Source organism: Tachypleus tridentatus, chromosome 9 (genome assembly GCF_004210375.1).
Source record: "Tachypleus tridentatus isolate NWPU-2018 chromosome 9, ASM421037v1, whole genome shotgun sequence".
NCBI lineage: Eukaryota > Metazoa > Arthropoda > Merostomata > Xiphosura > Limulidae > Tachypleus > Tachypleus tridentatus.
Window position 1 is genome coordinate 104,398,739 of NC_134833.1, and position 19,082 is coordinate 104,417,820.

A 19,082-nucleotide genomic window follows, 5' to 3' on the forward strand; every position below is an offset into this window, starting at 1 on the left:
AATCCATATTTGTTTGGATCATTTTTGATATTGTGAGCCTCTCACTATAAAGAATATAGGGTCTTAATGGAAAGGGTACACATCATGTTGAGGTTCTACTGAATATCAATTTGTTTAATGAAATTTAGTTGTAATAATTATTACGACAGACATGTTTTAGAATATCTGTCGTTGAAAAATACGTACCCGTTTATTTGGTCTGTGCTGTTTCTAGAATCAATGCATAATTTAATAGTTTGTTCCTCACCTCTCCTAAAATACAAAAACTATATATCAAAGATATGACAAAGAAAAACTTGTTTAAATCTAAATTTATAATTACTTCAAGAAAAATACATGAACCATATAAATTAGTACCAGCTCTTGGTAATTTTGATATTCACAGATAACCATGTAGAATAACATCACATTATTTAATAAAATATTTATCTCATACGTTAAAGTGGTTTAGAATTTAACGTATCACAATTTAAAACACTAGCATGAACACCACCCGACGATTGATTGTTTGGGCTAGATCCCATTGAAAGCGTTGTTTGGCCTTCGGTTCAGTTACTTTAATGTGACTGTCTCTGTGAACAGAATATAAGTAGAAAGTTTCGAAACATTTTGTTACTAACGAAACAACTTGCTGATATACACCATTGCAAGCTTTTTAATACGCTTCTTTGGGGCATATGAACATGTTGACAATACTACATATAATATTATGTACGAAAGCCTCAATCTGTGGTGATGAACTTTCTCTTACGATATTGAAACATCGTGCGCGGTTTTTTCGTTAATTTTTTCCATTTCCAAAAGAAATATTTCTAAGTGTGAAATTTAATAGATAAATATTTGTATTCCTAACAGTGAATATTGCTCACTGAAATATTCCTACTTGTCAACATTATGACAGGGAATATTTTCAAATATGAAAATTAACAGAAATTGTTTTTATTCTTGAAACTTACATTGTTAGAAGAAAAGATCATATAATTGATGTACATATATATATTAGAGAAAGTTAATACTGATAAAATTAAGTAAACAAAATCAAAGAGAAGGGCTGCGTTGAAAATGGCAACTCCAAACCTCTGACTAATTACACTATGTAACAAAATTGTTACTTTTTTGTTCCAGGGCAGAAAATGTTATTTCCAAATTGCTCATGCCTAAAGTGAATAAAAAAGACCTATTTTCTTCTTCAAACTTTGCTTTTGTGACCTAGGTAATAAAATTTTTAAATTTACTCATTTTCCAGAACATTACAGGTAGATTCAGGGCTGAGTAGCTGATAAAGAATTTTCTAGAATGTTGTAGAACTTACAAGAATTTAAGAACCTTTTAGAATTCTCTGAAACTTTCCATGGTAATATATATATATATATATATACATATAGAGGCTCACCATTCACCACTTCAGTTTAGTTCAAGCTGCCTAAGTGAATACAAAGACCTCTCTGTTTTATCAGAGATGACATCAAGAAGCTGCAAGAATTTTCCAGACGCATTATGCTATGCATGTAACCAATTTATCAGGACAAGAAGGAAAAATTACTCTGTGACAGCATCTGCTAAAACGTGTGAAGCCTACAATGCATATTTCGGCATGCCTGTCGGGGATCAAGACAAATTCTGGGCACCTCATTTTACCTGCAAGCACTGCAAAAAAATTCTACAAGATAAGATGAACAATTTTTGTTTCCTTGAATAGTACGATTTTATATTATTCACATTTTAGACCTTTTAAAATTGAAATATCTTTTTTTAAATTTCCAACAGTACAGGAAAAATATCACATAAAATCTTTTGCATGAACCTCTTACACATTAGTTGTGGATGAAATAAATTTATTTTTCATAATAACAATTTTATTTTGCGCTTTTGCAGCATGGTACAGAGGGGAAAAGAGAGCCATGAAGTTCGCTATTACAATAATTTGGCGTGAACTCACTGACCACTCAAGCTATTGCTACTTCTGCATGGTGGACCCTTCCAAACGTTAGGCTGACTGGAAAATTGCACCTGCTATCATGTAACCTTACCTTCCATCATCCATCGCACCAGCGCCACACTGCCCTGAGCTCCCTGTATCTACTCCGCCAAAGAGAAAGCAGCCGTCCTCAAAGGAGAGCAGCAAATCAGAAGAGAGGGTAGACGTTGAAGATCCAAATTACAATTTCAGAGGTGCAGCTGGTCTGATAAACCCATACTACCCCATCCATTGAAACCTTAATGACTTGATCAGAGATCTTGATCTAACAAAGTCGAATGCCGAGACTATATCTGGGGGCTTATACTTCAAAGTGATTTACGTTACACTCGCAAATCTCGAAAATTTACTCACTTCTAAACATTTTCGTTCAATTTTGAATAACTTTAGTACAAATACATGTAAATCTTGATTCATATGTTATTTTATTCAGACCTTATGTATTTGAAAATTTACCCATTTTAACAAAGAAAATAGGTTAATTTCTAAACTTCATTATCCAGATCATAAAAGCAAAGATTGAAGTGAATAATGGCCATTTTGTGTTCTTTTACAACATAAGCAAAGAAGAAATAACAAATACTAACCAGGAACAAAATTTCTGTTACATAATGTTATATTAGTTTCTTATAATCTAAAAACAAGCAGAAACAAAAATAAAAGTAGAAAATAAATTAAACGCTACACCAGTTAAAAATATCGCCGGGTACAAGTTATTATGTAGGATATCAAATATACGCTCGGGTTTAGAGGTGACTGAAAATGTTGTACCCACATTGCGGTGAGGATAAACAATCTATTTGTCTTAACCTTCATTCGCTAGTCTCACATAAAGAAATAAAATAAAGGAGTAACAAAAAATATAGAAATCAGGAGAGAGAGATGCGGGTGTTCAAGTCCACAATGTCCCACATCTATATCACTCTTAACTGCCTGCAGACAGCGTAGGAAGATGACTGCTTTCCAAAGTATAGGAAAAGAATAAATAATTGAAACATAAAAATAACGTACTATCATTTGTGGGTAAATAAGCTAATAACTAAGCTTTGAAGTTAGCATTCTAGCCTCAATTATGATAGATTGGCACTAATTAATAGCCGGTAAACGTATGGTACTAGTATGAAGAATCCCATCCAATTATCTAAGTAAACTAGTATAGCACCCAACAACCACCCATTTATTAAGTCAACTATGACTATCATGCTCTAAATTAGCCTTTATATGCGGCAAGGTGTATACCCGCATAAAGTGGTGCCAAGTTGTTAAATGACCTTATTCATAACTAAAAATAGTTATTAGAAATGTTTAGTAAAATTTCTCTAATTTTTATTTCTTTATATTTATTTAATACACTCTTATATTTGTTACGGAATGTTTTACAATATCTGAATAAGTGCGTAATTGCGAAGTTATAATGTTTATAACAGAAGGCTATGATACATTGCTATTAAAAGAGGGTAAACCATAAACTGGAAAGGCAAAATACTTTCTTTTATAAAAAAAAATATTTAGATTACCATCCTTATTAATACTTTAATTTGTAAATCTAAATAATGCACTTCTATATTAGATATTAAAGTATTTTCAATTTATAATTCAACTGGATAAATAATGTTTAAATTATGATTAAATGAATAACATTATTTATTTCAGGGTTATTTATACTAAATAAATGATCTATACATCTGACAATTGAGGTAAAACTACCTGGCTTTGTGTTGTTTTTAATAAATCTATTTTTTATAATACCAAAGTATAATTCCTATTACTTGTTTAAAAACCTAGTAATTGAAAAATGCTAAATTATTGTAAATACAAAGCCTTATTATGTCTTTCATGTTTTTGGATCTACGTTCTCTTTCCACCAGTTATATAGAAAGATAACAGAACTGTCCTATTAATGAATTCAAAACAAAGGTTAAACAAATCAGTGGAATTGTGGTGTACAATGTAATTTAAATTTAATTAGAAATTCATGAAGTTCAGCTTCTATTGTTCATTTACCTTTCGGTGTACTTAACATCTTAAATTATTTGAGTTAACTAGTTCTGTCGCATTGCTATGAAACTATAGCGTAAAGAAATTTGGACCTTTAATCTCCGATTTGAAAATTCACACATAGTTCTCACGAACTCAACGTACTGACCAATCGACAATAAAAAATAAGAAACTAATAACTTATGTTTTCGTAATTGAAAACCTCACACATTTATTTTTTTCTAACTTCAAACATATTCTGAAAGTTTTTCATTCTAAATATTATGAAGTGGAATATTCTAACTCTGGAAATCATCTCTTAATTTTTTGAATTTTGAAGGGAAACTCTAACTGATGTTTCAAACCCTGATCATCAAAGAACTGGGTCTTCTGTAACTAAAAAGTTTACAGCAAATGCTCCTAAACTTGAATATTATTGCTAAGAATGTTTCAAATCTTATGTTTCGATGAGCAGGTTTAGTGAAAGGCTATACCAGTAATACCTAGTTTTAAAGTGATTTTACTAAAGAAAAATCAACTAATAAACGCCATCCGCCTCCAACTCTTAAGCTGCCCTTGCCAGTTCAAATAATGGTTTCTTAAGGTCACTCTTATAACACAGCAAGGCCCCAAATCGTTTATCACAATTTTTTTTGTAATGGATCATGAACAATGGATGTTCAGTACCATAGCCTCAAATGGAGCTAATCTTCACTTTTATATTTTATCTGTTCTTAAACTTAAAGACTAAAACAATGATCGTTAAAACAAAACATTGCATGCCCATAGGCAATAACTTAGATATTTTAGAATTAAAAATTTATTCAATGATATTTTAGAATAAAAAGAAATGTTTCTAATTTTAACACTCAGTTGATGCTTCTAACTCTTAACTGTCATGACAAAGTCATATTATTATATTACTTCTTTGAGAAAGTATAAAGCTATTGTTTACGTTTGGAAGATTGGAATTGAAAACTTCTGGAATACAAACTTAACCGATACATTTATGTAATTGTATTATCTAAAATTATAAGGTTAATGTAGATTTATATACATAACATTATTTTGGTTCTGAAAACATAAAAAGTTGAAGTATCAATAAATAACTATACTATGAAACTCAAGATGCATTATTTCCGTGAAACTTAAATTAGAACACCACTGTCACTATATACGTGACACATAATACTATCTCAGCTGTGTAACTTTACATGTATATAACACTACATAAAAATTTGAAATGTTGATAAACAATTTAAATTAATTCTAAAGTTTAATTCATAATCTGTCCTAACCAGAAACTCAATGCTCAATAATCTTCTAATTAAAGTTTAAAACAGTACTGTTCTATTTATTGAGCTGAAACGTAATACTTGTAGTTGTTGAACTCTGAAGTATAATAAATAATACTACCATTGTTATGAAACTTATTAAAAATATTTAAATTTATTTTACCTTTTATAGTCTTAGCAATAATAATATGAGGTTGAAATTTAAAATATTCCAATACTAAACATTATTATGTATAAGAAATTTCTAATGACTGCAATAACCGGAGATTTGAAAGATTATTAAAACTCATAATGATAAAGTAAGAAACAAAAAGTTATACGAAAAAAGGTTACTGAAAATGTAAAAAAAATTATAGTAAGGATATTTGTAAGTAAATTAATGGTTGGTGAACAAGATACTTGGATTAAAATAAGGTCTTTGAAGGATGATATGGGAATGCTAACATCTGATAATTATGGGATGTCTGGATAATTGAATTGAATTTTCTTCTTCCGTTTCTGTTACAAAAGACTCATCCTAAATGGCTGTTTAATGCAAATACGATTGAACAGTATGATCGCTCTCGTTCTGAGTTTTTAAGAACAAATAGGAAAATTTAAAGAATGGTGAAGTGTCTTTGTCAGATAATATTTAGCCAAGGATTTTTAGTTGGGTAAATATAAGAATATGTAAACCACTGGCTATTATTATTATTTGTTTAAGGCTTTAAATAGTTGGAAAGTATTATAAGATTGGAAGTTGGATATCGTTACTCCTCCTTTTAAGAGTGGTGACGTACATTAATTATAGGTCTAATAATCTTGCATCAGTGGGGCGATAATTATTTAAAATTAGAACAAAAGATGCTTGCAAAGACATTTGACAAAAAATTGAATTCTATTGAATAGTAAACATGGTTTCACTGGGGTAAATCTTGTCCTACATATATTTTGACATAATGTTATAATGCTAGTGTGTAGGTTATTGGTTATACCACATATGAAGTGCTGTGTTCATTCTTGGGCTCCTTAACTTTAAAAAGAAACTTAATGGTTGGAATGAGTTCAGAGGAGGCCTCCTAGGGTAATATCTTGGATGGAAAGTTTATCACAAGGTTAAGATATCTAAATTTTTTTTCTTGAAAAAAAAACTTAAAGGGTATTTGAATAAAAGGTTTAACATTGTGTACGGAACTGATAGTGTTGATGCATTATCTTTTGTTGTCTTTAAAGGTGAGAATCGCAAAACTAAGACACATAATTATAAATTATTGAAGGATAGGAACAACTTTCAGTAAAGGAGAACCTTATTTTACTAACAGGGTAGTTGGTTTCTGGAACATGTTGTTTTAAAATATGGTAGATGCTGTTAATTTTAACGAATTTGATAAAATATTTGAATGACAAGAACTGGTTTTACTTTTATGGTTGAGTTTAGTATGGTGAATGAGACAACCAAGAAAACCGACAAGTTCCTTTCTGTTCTTAAATTATGTATGTCTTGCTATCTCTCTCTGTATATATAACACTACATTATCAAAATAAAAGCTAGTGTTTACTGACTCTTGTTCTGTATTTGAAGTTTATTAATAGCATCATTTAAATTAGTTTAAACTAGACCTAATACATCCCTACGCTTAAGTAAAATGTGTAACATTATCCTATATTTGAAGCTCAATACAACAAGATTCAAAACTTTGACATTTACATAAAGTTGTGCTTACCGTGAAATTTTAAACAAAATGCTGTTCTTGCTTTCAACTATATAATATGTTATTTTAACTCAAAAAACAAAACAAAAACAAATTAAATAAATATGCTGCATGAACTGAGAAAATCGCATTGTAACTTGTACCCTGGGAACTTTTCAGTTTTAAGCTTTTGTTTAATTATGCATTAACACTGTCAGTATACTACAAATTCATAATAGATATAGATTTTAGTCGCTGATGAATAGTTTTTAATACTTTTGTGGATATCTTTCGTCTTTACAACGCTGCTTGGTGAAAACAATTTACACAATTAGGAGATTGTCAACAAACCATTGTAAAGCAATTAATTAATAAAATTGTATGAGTAATTGTTATTTCAACCTTAGTATCTTGTATTTATATGGTATAAACAGTTGGGTTAGAGCCCCCTGGAACTTCGATGTAGCCTTCCGTTATTTTGAATTACACTGGTCAACAAAATTTTTGTTGCATTTATATCAAACAATTGGTATTACATAATTTCTTGCCCTGATTTCAGATCTGACGTTAGTTTTTTCCTCAGTGCTCTACTTTTTTTTGCAATCAAGGTATTTGAAAATCTCAAAATTTCGTCATCATCACATTGACGTCGTAGTCTATCATGAAAAATATGTGATAAAATATGTTATAAAACTCTTTAATATAGCTGGGCAATAAAAAAGAAAATGCAAGATAGTATAAATGTATTCAAGTTATTTATATTAATTCAATTTATTTATATAAAACTGATTAGTAGATAAGACATTTGCTACTATGAGGAGGGAAAGCTCAATTGCAGTCTACTCAGGCATGAATTTCCGCTTGTAGCTCTTGCGTTTGTGGACTGTCTCAGGGCATTCTCGTTTAATGCTCCAGCAGTAATCTGCCATCATATGTTTGTCCCATCTCCCTTGGTAACGCTCTTCCATGGTCTTGAGGTCCTGATGGAACCGCTCGCCTTGCTCGTCACTTATAGCTCCTGGGTTCTCAGGAATCTATCAAGATGACTGTACAGGTAATGGAGTTTGACACTCATGTTACATCCAAGGTCGCGAAAAGCTGACAACATATTCGTTACAAGGGTTTCATAGTTGTCAGCTTTTTTATTACCGAGAAAGTTTGCCATCACCGCCACAAATGAAAGCCATGCAGTCCTTTCCTTGTCGTTCATCTTTCTGGCAAATTCTTGATCACGCACAAGTGCACGAATCTGTGGTCCATCAAAACACCTGTCTTGATCTTCTCGAAGGACAAACCAGGGAGCACAGAAAATATGTGTTGGAAGCATTCACCGTCAGTATTCAACGCCTTCATAAACTTTATATGCAAAAACGGCTCGTTTGGGTTGAGAAAATATTTTACACAAACTGTTTCATCAAGCCCAGCATGATATGGAGAGGAGGAAATATGATCTTTTCCTCAAATGACAGACAATTGGATCGTTGACAATATTTGGCATACCTGCCTTCAGAGTCTCACGTATGGGCCACTCCTTCTGGTTCCAGTGCTTTTCTCGAGCTCGGCTGTCCCACATGCAAAGATAGCAGGGGTACTTTGTAAATCCTCTTTGTTGACCAAGGAGGAAAGTAACCATTTTGAGGTCCACACAAATTGTCCAGTTGTGCTCGTGGTATTTTAGTAGGTCAGTCACAGTCTTAATGACATTATATTCCTCTCGTAAATACACAGAGTGTCCAATTGGAACAGCTGCATAGACATTGTCATTATGAAGTAGAACGCACTTCAAACTTTGCTTAGAACAATCTAGAAATAATCGCCAGTCATTTGGATGGTATACTGGCATCCCTAATTCCTGGAGAAGACCTGAGATATTATGACAATAAACAAACATATTCTCCTCTGTAAAATATGGCACAAAAGCCTGCTCCCGATTTCGGAAGTATGACACTTTAGTTGTATGGCTCAGCTGATTCTTTTCTTGCATCCTGGAAGCTAACACTTCAGCTGCATTTTTGGAGAGACCCAAATCACGCACAAGGTCATTCAACTCTGGCTGGCTAAACTGTTGAGGAGTTAATGACTGTGGGGTCTCATAAGAAGGATCGCCAGATTCTGAAAGTATTTCTTGAGTTTCATCAGCAGTCTCTTGCTCTTGGTCACTACCCACATCTTCAGATGGAAGAAATCCTTTAAAACTGGGATTGGGAGCTCATCAGAGTGCAGAGTAGGTCGGATTGCTGAGGGGATACTAGGATATGAGATTTTGTGTCTGTTTTTCTTGCCAATGCCCTTTGTATTGACCAGACAAAAATAGCAGTCAGTTGTGTGGTCCATCGGTTCTCGCCAGGTCATGGGAATTCTGAAAGGTAAACCCTTACGTTTCCCTTTTGTCCAGTCACGCAGCATTTCCTCGCAGTTATGACACACAATATGTGGGGCCCATTTCTTGTCTTGGTCACCAAGAGCAAGTCCAAAGTACGCTTTATAAGCACGCCTCAGAAATGATGTTATATTACGCCTTTGATGAATAAGCGTGAAGCATCCACAAATATAACAGAAAGCGTCCGGCTTGTTCTCACATTGACGTCTCCTTGTAGCCATGATCAGATCTGAAACAAAATCTAAACAATTTTAATATCTCTGTTGATAACATAAACGTGTAAGTAATTAACACGTTTCCTGCGATGGGACCCACCGGTGTCCCACTATTGTCTTACCTTTAACTAAGTTGCAGGCAAGAGACAAGTGTAACGACAACCTCACGTTATCATAGCTCATGCAGCACTGAAGCTGACAGATGTACAAGAGCATCGCAGCAGTTGCCGGTTTGCCAATATAGGCATCGCAGGAAACGTGTTAATTTGACCACAAACGGCTAGAATGAAAAACTTAAAATTGCATTAAAACTAGAGCATGTAGAGCTGAACCGTTTTCATATTTGAATTTAGCAGGTCACAAAGGGTAAGAATAAGTAAAAAAATCTTATGCAACTGAGATTTCGAAAAAATTTGTTGACCTGTGTTATTAACCATTCAAAAGCATCCACAGCCATAGGGCTTTGTTTGGTCTTGAATCAAATAACGAGTAATAGGAATGAGTTACACTCCAAAAATACATCCATCGTTGAATGTGTGAAGTGTGTTTAGGCGCTCGTCTTGGAACTTTGAGCCGAAGAAAAGTAAAGGTTTAGGAGATCATAAATGTAGAAAGAGGTTTATAAGTTAGGGACTTTAAGAATTTTAGAACGTTTTCAGTTAATTTAAGGTGAATGCTTCTTTTAATAAATGATTATAAAGTGATATTTAAAAGCTAAATGACACAACTGGATAAAAATTATTCAACGCGAGTTCACAAATTTAACAAGAAATAAAAGCATTACAGTCGAAGTCTGTTTTTAACCTTCTCATACCACTACTTATCCATTATAGCTTTACTTTGTAAAATTCCACCTGTTTGTAATTAGTTTTCCAAGACTGGTTACACTGTAGTAAGAGGCTGTTTGTTATTTTCTTTTCATGATTACATTGTACTAAGCCTACCTTACACAAACTTCATGGTCGCCAAAGGTAAGCAAAGCGTTTTCTTGTTCACAGGTTCCAGCACAGTCTCTCTGAATGGTAATCCCAGAAAACTTTGTTCCACATACATCACAAGAGTTGACACCTGAGCAGGATTTTAAAACATATTTAACGGCTTAATTTATTTGTTTTTTCAAGAATAAACAAACTTTTATAACAGTAAAATTGCAAAACCAAAGAGTTTACGACATTACGACATTTTGGCCTTGAAATATACATTTTAAAATACACACAATATTTTTACCCATAAGCAAGTTAGTTGACTGTTGTCATCTGATTTTTCATTGTGATTTTTTTTGTGAAAATTTAAATTAAAACGCACGAGTAGAAGGGATTTTAGAGACAGAAAGTTAAAAGCTGTTGAAGAGAAACTGGGTGATTGATAAAATAAGGCCTACCTTATGCAGAGATGCCAACTATTTCAAATGACTGATCGTCATGATTGTAGACAGAGCCCTTTATCATGTGCGGCTACTAATCCTGACCAATGTCTCTTAACTGTTTATTATTATATTATTATTATAACTATTATTATTTATTACTGCTATAGATTGCTCATTTATGACTGTGTTTTGTGTATTTAATAAATAAATTTTAAAAAATTCTTGATCGGCTACAGCTTGGGGTAAATTATGAGAAATGACGAATTGCGTGAACATCACTTCTGCATATCTGGTTTCATATTCTGAATTCTTACTTATAAATTTCGTTATCTGCATCGTTTTTGTCTTCGCCTCAGCCTTTTGCTGGTGAGATGCCGATTTTGTATGTCTGGAACAATCGTTTATCCCGCCATGCGCCACAGAAAAATCGATGTGACAAACTGTACAAAATGTATGACTGTCACTGACTTTTATTGCAATGACCGGTTATTTTGCACTATACTCTTTCCTAAATTTTTGATTCACAGATTTAGTTCTTTTAGATTTGCCAGAAACAAGACAATCTGGTGAACGAGACCTCTTTTTTCCACTTGTGAACGATCGCATTGGTGTTTCTATGCTGCTTGGAAAACGAGAAATACCCATCTACGCGAGCGCTGATTGGCTGACAAGCACTGATGACGTAACTATGGATTCCCCTCACGTACCCAGTATGGAGAAGCACCGCACTAAAACTATTGGTAGACGTCGGAGATACAAATATATTTTTTATTATTTCAAGCACAAACATGACTATTTCAAGTCGTCATTTGGACTATGTCTTTTATTTATTATCAAAATTTATTTGTATCTCACTAGCAATTTTCTTTTCATCTCTTTCAAGCCCTGGGGGAACAATTTATCACTTTATTGTATAGGCCTATATAATCTATAATAATTTGGGAGTTCCAACAAGTCGTAATATTTGTCTGTATGAGCGTATAGTCGTATTTTTTTCACCAAAATCGTAATGATTGGCATTTCTGCTTGTGACTAAACCTATTGAGTTGTAATTTAGTCAATAATAAGCGCCTACTTCAAATGATTGCTATTTTTCATATTTTATATTAAAATCTTTGCATTTTTCATATTTTATATTAAAATCTTTGCATTTTTTATATTTTGTTAAGGGTTTTATTTTTTATTAAGGGATAATAAATATACAGGTTCCTATAATAAATTAGTATGTTTTAAAAAAGTTCATGAACTTAAGCTATAAATAATTTTATAAACTAATCTATTTCTTTTATTAACCTTAGACTCGTTAAAGAAATTCATATTTTAATACATACATATTTTAATATGTATTTCTCTTTATATGGTAATTATGTCATCGGGACTTATATTTTTATATTAACGATTACGAAAGGAACTAAATTTAACGAATCCAAACCTCAGTGACTGAAGTAACGTGGTTGATGATTATTAGCAAATATTATGTTTCTAAGCTTAATGATATTTCCGAAGTAATAGCTAGATGTATGCTTTAGATAAAAATATACATGTAAAAACTTTAGTGTTTTTTTTTAGTCATTAGGTTTTAATGTTTTTATCGTCAAGGAGTACTTTAACTGGTTTTTAAATCGTTGTTTATTAGTTGTCTTGCTATACTGCTGTAGTCATAAGTTCAAAGCAGGCACTAGATCAAATTACCGAATACCCAAACATTCTATAAATTAATATATTGGTTTAATTCTGGAGCTAAGATATCCTACTAATAATCTGTTATTCTTATTCTATTGGTGAGAAGTTACAGGTACTTTATATGGAAGATTTACATATGCTTATATAGTGTCTGCAATGTCAATGCAATTATGAGAAATATAGACAATAAAAGTATTTGTCACTTGATATGTGATGAATTTTAGCCTATTAAACAATGCAATTTCTCCATAGAGAAATTTATAGCTAAAGGAACTTTATTCGAAAGGATGTTTAAAAGCTAGATTATAAAGTGTTATACAGCTCAAGCTTAAAATATAAATATTGATAATACATTGCAAACAGTAAGTATCTATAATCATGCATATATGCAGAGAGGACGGGTTTGACCAAACCCACTATTTCTGTGATGTAATAATATTATGCTTATACGGCTATAGCGCAACTTTTTATTGTATTTAACATTTTCTTGTATAGTCTATATTCTACTGATGGAGTATCAGCATTATTTAGCTTCAAATATTTGTATGTAATGTCTTCTGTTGATACTTTGTAACTGGACGCCTAAAGATGCGTTGCCACTGTTAAGTTTTGTACTTTTTTACTTTTCGTTTGATGTTTGTAGATTTTGTGTAACAGCCATGCAACTGTTTCAGCTATATTTCATGCAAAATGGCTTCCAGATTTAGCCTCATAGCATCTGTTGTTTTTAATTTTCTGATGATGTGCCCCCAGAACCCGTAACAGTAGTATATTTTTATGCCGATTGTACTACGCACAATATCTATTAACTTTGATTTCACAAATTAGAAACCCTTTCAGACATTCTATACAATATTGCAAGAGAAAATCAACACACCCACATAACGATAAAGAAAATCACGTACACAACATCCTAACACACGTGAGACCTCTGCTGTTACTGCCAAAATCTGCAGAATGATCGTTGAGTAGTCTGAATACTCCAGAAAGTGAATTTTAAAAGTATCTTTTTACATATCTTAAACAACGGTGAAAAACAATGAAAGAAACTGTAAAAACTACACAGAAGAGGTGGAAGTTTGTTAACATAACGGCCGAAAATATTGTCAAAAGCGAGAATACACAACTGATGAAACAAAATATCCTAATTTTTATAAAATATAAAAACAGTCTATTTAACTAGTTATACTTGGTACTTGGTTGGTTTCTGTTTCTCGTCTATACTGATAGATAGCTTTAATCAGGGGATAATAATTATTACTATCAGTTACACGATGATGGGTGTTCCTGATAGACTGAGATAAGAATAAACCACTGTACTTATGACCATGGTAAAACAAATTACTACCCAACATGATACTGAAAATGTAATTTTTAAACTTTTTTGCCCACTGCAAATTTCTCTTGAGATGGGTAAATTAAATTTCAAGTTCACAGCAAAGGATTTTGTTTGTAATTTTACGAAAAGCTACAAGAGGGCTATCTGTGGTAGCTCTCCCTAATTTAGCTGTGTAACACTAGAGTGAAGGCAGATGGTCACCACCATCATGATTGGTTTGACGGGGATTCGAGCCTGCGATCCTCAGGTTTCGATAAAAGTGCCCTAACCACCTGACTATGCCGGGCCATATAGTAAAGAAAAGATGAACACTAGTTGCTATTAGAGAAGGTGATGATATCAGTTTCATGAGATGCTACAGCCAACGCATGAAGAAGGCCTGCTACACTACAAAAAGAAATCTTGATATTAAACGTATAGCCCCATGACGACCTTCTTACATGCAGATAATGAAACTTATTTTCGACATGGCTGTAAAAACATCTGACTTCACACTTGTGTACCTATGCATATGAGTTTTTCATTGAACATGATCTTGAGGAAACCGCGTCCATTTACGAAGAATGTCTGTATTGAACATTGAGAAAGTATAATTTCTTCATGGAAGAATTTTCATAATTTTATTCACACTTGTCCCCAGTGGTACAGTGGTACGTCTGTGGGCTTATCCCATTAAAAGTAAGTTTCAATACCCGTTGTGGGCAGAGCACAGATAGCCCTGTGTGTTGCTTTGGGCATAACAACAAACAAAGAAATTTATTCACACTTTGGATCTGTTGATGGTATTCCTAAAATACACAAAATATTAATCAGTAAAACTTATAAGCTCAAGTGTATCAATTTATGAGAACAAGTTGATTGTTTATTTCCAGCTGTTTAATGAAAGAATTTCCGAAATACTTTTTTTTCAGTAACGAACGAATTTAGCTTTTCGAGTAGCTTAAAAATCTGGAAGAATGATGAACCTGTAAAATGATAGTGTTAAAATGCTTCATTCAAAAACAACCTTAAACAAAGTAATCAAATTAAGTGTTACTATAATTTCAACAAAACCTGGAATATTAACAAGTCTCTTATTTATCAAACTTCTTCAATCATAAATACTCAACGTATTTTGTTTTTAATGGAAAAATTTAATGATTAGATTGCAGATGTTGTTAATGGCTTAAAACGTTTATTTGAACACTAATCATTTTGAAATATTAAATTCATTGCATCAACAAAAATCATTGGTTTTTCTCTTAATTTACACAGACGTTAACAATTTCAATTATTCAATTTCCCAGTTTCTCTCAGACTCGACAAAATGTTTTATTTGATTATAGACCACTTTTAGAGAGAGTGCTATGCAATTGGATGACAGATTTTAGCTAAAAATTATAAAAAGGATTTAAACGGAATGAGCTGAGAATTAATGTACTGGTCATGAAGAATGACTGAGGTCGCTGGGTAAATTTAGGGATAAATGTCAAAATATAAACATGATAAATTTATAAGTTATTGTTTTTCATTCATCATGCTGAAGATGTAAAAATTATAAGATGGACATGATCCACAACTTTCAGATCATTCTATATGTTATTCATTCTTCTAAAGAAATTTTAAAATTCATTATATCGCATTATAGTGTTTGTTTTATTACATCATTACCACACCTTCAGGAGCTTGCATTATTGAAACACAAATAAACTCAAGTACTTCCTATGTTTATCCTACCCTAAAAAAAGAATACGATAAAACACAGTTCATCAGCCCAAAACACAAGACTGTAGTCATTTACTTTTCCATTAATATTTTTTTTTCATATTACTAGCATTTATGTTTCTCTCGCAAGGTATGGTTTATGATAATTATGTTGAAGGCTTAATCAATTAGGAACGGTATAATGATTGTTAAATTTTACAAATTTATCAAATTGATTTTCCTCTTAGTTAGTCACCAGCAGTTGGTAGCCATAGTTTCTCTTTATGGTAGACATATTTTACATGTCTGTGTTAACACACTTTGATGATAGATAAATATTAGTAGCCATAAAAAGAAATTTTTGATAAAGACTGTTCTGCTCGACGAATACACATTATCATGCACATTGAAAAGTCAAAGAATTTTGTTCTAACCCCTAGAAATTTAAACAGTAAATGTGAATTTACTGTTTGTGATTTTATAAGTGAACTTCTTTATTTATATCAACTCTTGATAAGTCTACAAATTTGAAAATTTAAGCTGCATTAATTAGTTGATATATATAAAGAAGTTCAACTACAAACTCTATGGTCAAGATTTAGTGTTTGCTGTTATAACCACGCTGTAAAAATCAATAGTTAGAGACTTATGAACAGTAGTTCACATGTGAGTAATATGCTTACTTACCACTACACACCACATTCTGACAAGACATATTGTCACCATTGCAAACTCCACAAGCGTCAATAGTTAGAGGTTTATCGACAACGTTTTGTCCAGAACAGTCTCGGTATTCAAGTGAAAACATAAAAAGGTCTGCAGATACTGATGACTGACCAAAACATGGCTGAAAGAAGAATATTTCTCATTATCAGCTATCCAACCACAAAACAATGTAAATCAATGACATAAAGCAATACCTGTTAATAAATAAAGCGTGAAATTTAAATTTATATAATAACAATAGCATTTTAATATTTGAACATAAAATACAAACTTAGTTTTTAAGCCTTAAAGTACAGGACCATTCTTATACTGTTCACTGCAAGCATATTACAATATTAGGAACTACTCAAACACACAAAAAGACAGACGAAGAAATCATTAATTTGTAAAACATAGCCCATCAAAAATTAATATAATCGAGTGTATTATTGAGGTTTTTAGGCACACTGTGATCAAGAAGCAATATTTGATTTTAAGCAACTTGTTCATAAATAACTTAAAATAATGGATGACAAAAGAGTCGATGAGATTCAATTTTAAAGACAATAAGGGTTAATCATAGACAAAATTCCATATTAAATAGCTATTATATCTTACTAGTACACTTTCTTTCGTGTCCACACTTTTATAAATAAAACTTATGATTCTGAATGTGTCTCTGATGAAGTATTATCAATGCAGGACAAATTTCATACACAATATAATCATTTTCACCGTGAAATTCTCCACATAATTATTCGATAAACATTTCAGAAGTTAGATATTTGTTCTCGCTTTGTTTTTTGTTCGGAGTTGAAGTACTGAATGTTTACAATCTATTTTCGTAGGCGTTTCCAACGAAATAACAGATATATACGTACGTGCTTGAGTTACACCTGTACTGCACAAAACCGTTGCATATTCAGTATAAAAACTGTGCTAATAAACCTTTTTGGAGGAGCTTAAACAGTTAAAATAAATTAAATAAATAAAAGTAATCTATCAAATAAGCTGTAACAACAGTTAGCGTATATTGTTACGCCACTAACAACTGAAAGAACAAAGTAAAAAAAAAATGTGTAATCTAGAGATACGTAAAGCATGAACACTGTACATTATTTTACGAGATAAAATATGTATGTATACACATATACACAATTTCATGCAGTCAATACTCAAAAAATAATATCATATAAGATAATATATAAAACTTACCATAATTAAAAACAAGAAAATAATGTATTTAATGAGAAAGAAATATAGCTTTATAAGTTTTTTCTTCTTTGAAAAACACGCGAATACTTCAATGTTTAACGTTATGATTTCTTCAGAAAGTTAACACTGTATACCGATAGATCAGAACAATTGTTTTAGAGTTGATTCTACTATTATGACTTTTGAATTTTTTTTACTGAAAAATGAGGATCTTGCTTATTCTACTAAGCATTGTTACGCTTCCTTATTATATTGCAAACGATTCTATGCCATAGCTAACACATGACCTTTCACAAATACCAACTGGATGCCACATTATTGACTGATGAACAAATTCAAACGTAACATGTGTCCAGAATATCATGCCACAAATGTCATATGTGATTTTACAGAGTTACATTTTTCATAACCATTGCATCACATTCTCATTTGTGAAACAAGGCAAAAAATCTGATTATGATCTGCAAATTACAGTTTTACAGAATTACAGAAAAGATAATGTTAGTTTATTGTCAGAAGTTACGTGTGGATAATCGGGTAATCATGTTTCATTTTTTTAAATTAACTTCGGACGTTAGTATTTCTACGGAAACATTAGATAGCTTCAACGGTACAAAACTCACGTGCGATCGCAAAAAGATAGCTAGCTCCCCGTAAGTGTACCTACAACAACTTAGAATTAATTTGCTCATCGTAAGCTATCGATAAATATTCGGTTCTGGACAAGAATAGACGGCCCAATATTATTTGTTAAGTTTGCAAAACTTTTGTATGTAAATCATTATTTTTAATAATTTGAAGTTTTATATTAAAATATAGTTGTATTAAAAAAACAGTGTGTACCAATCTTATTGGCAAATGTCGTAAATTTGATAGAACTCGACATTTAGTTAGCTTCTAAATTAATATTTAGCCTAGTTTCAGGTTATTTGAAATCGTAATAAGTAACATAATAAGTTAAAGGCTCATACGATATAAATAATAATATGTAACCTGAGTACAAGTTAAAACTTACAAATGTTCTTTTTCATTCCAATCTTTGCCTCTCTTATGGTTGTCAAGAAAAAGATACAACTTTTCTAAATGTAAAGGTTATTGATAAAGACAGATAAAATGCAGTCGTTCAAAATGTCTCAAATTATATATATATATATGTATATGTCAATCGTCAAGAAAATTTTAATTCATAGCTTTATCTATTGGTGAAGTAACTAACGGTAAACACTCTCCTTACCCAGCCATATGGAATAAGAGAATCTGTCATGTTCCAAGCTGAAAAAATGAGTAAGGTGTTTTGCTTTGCTTGAGTTGTATTCCACCAGGGAATGTTTGCAGAAGAATGAAATCTCAATTTGTCTGTTGCATTTAGCAGAACAGGCTTGTAGCTCTCCATTGTAAAGTTGTGAAGCGTACAAAACTTCTCACCAGATATAAATCCCATTTTATAGTTGTTAGGTGTGAAAAACTTTCCAGTTAATAGAGGATTCCATTTTTCACTTTTCGGAGTTCTTACCTCCCACTGACCTACAGAAAAAAAATTCTCTCTGAGCTGGTCTTTATAGCAAACAGTATTAAA

The 19,082-nt window shown here is 31.9% G+C and overlaps 1 protein-coding gene across 1 annotated transcript in view; it reads right to left on the reverse strand.

Moving 5' to 3' along the window:
• LOC143227212 (uncharacterized) overlaps positions 1-19,082 on the reverse strand; it is an 83,745-nt gene that overhangs the window by 41,188 nt on the left and 23,475 nt on the right. Inside the window, exons 8-11 of the mRNA XM_076458701.1 lie at positions 18,741-19,030; positions 16,274-16,433; positions 10,460-10,583; positions 187-252 (exon numbers count right to left, since the gene is read on the reverse strand). Of these exons, the coding sequence (XP_076314816.1) occupies positions 187-252; positions 10,460-10,583; positions 16,274-16,433; positions 18,741-19,030 (640 nt within the window). The remainder of the gene's footprint in view (positions 1-186; positions 253-10,459; positions 10,584-16,273; positions 16,434-18,740; positions 19,031-19,082) is intronic.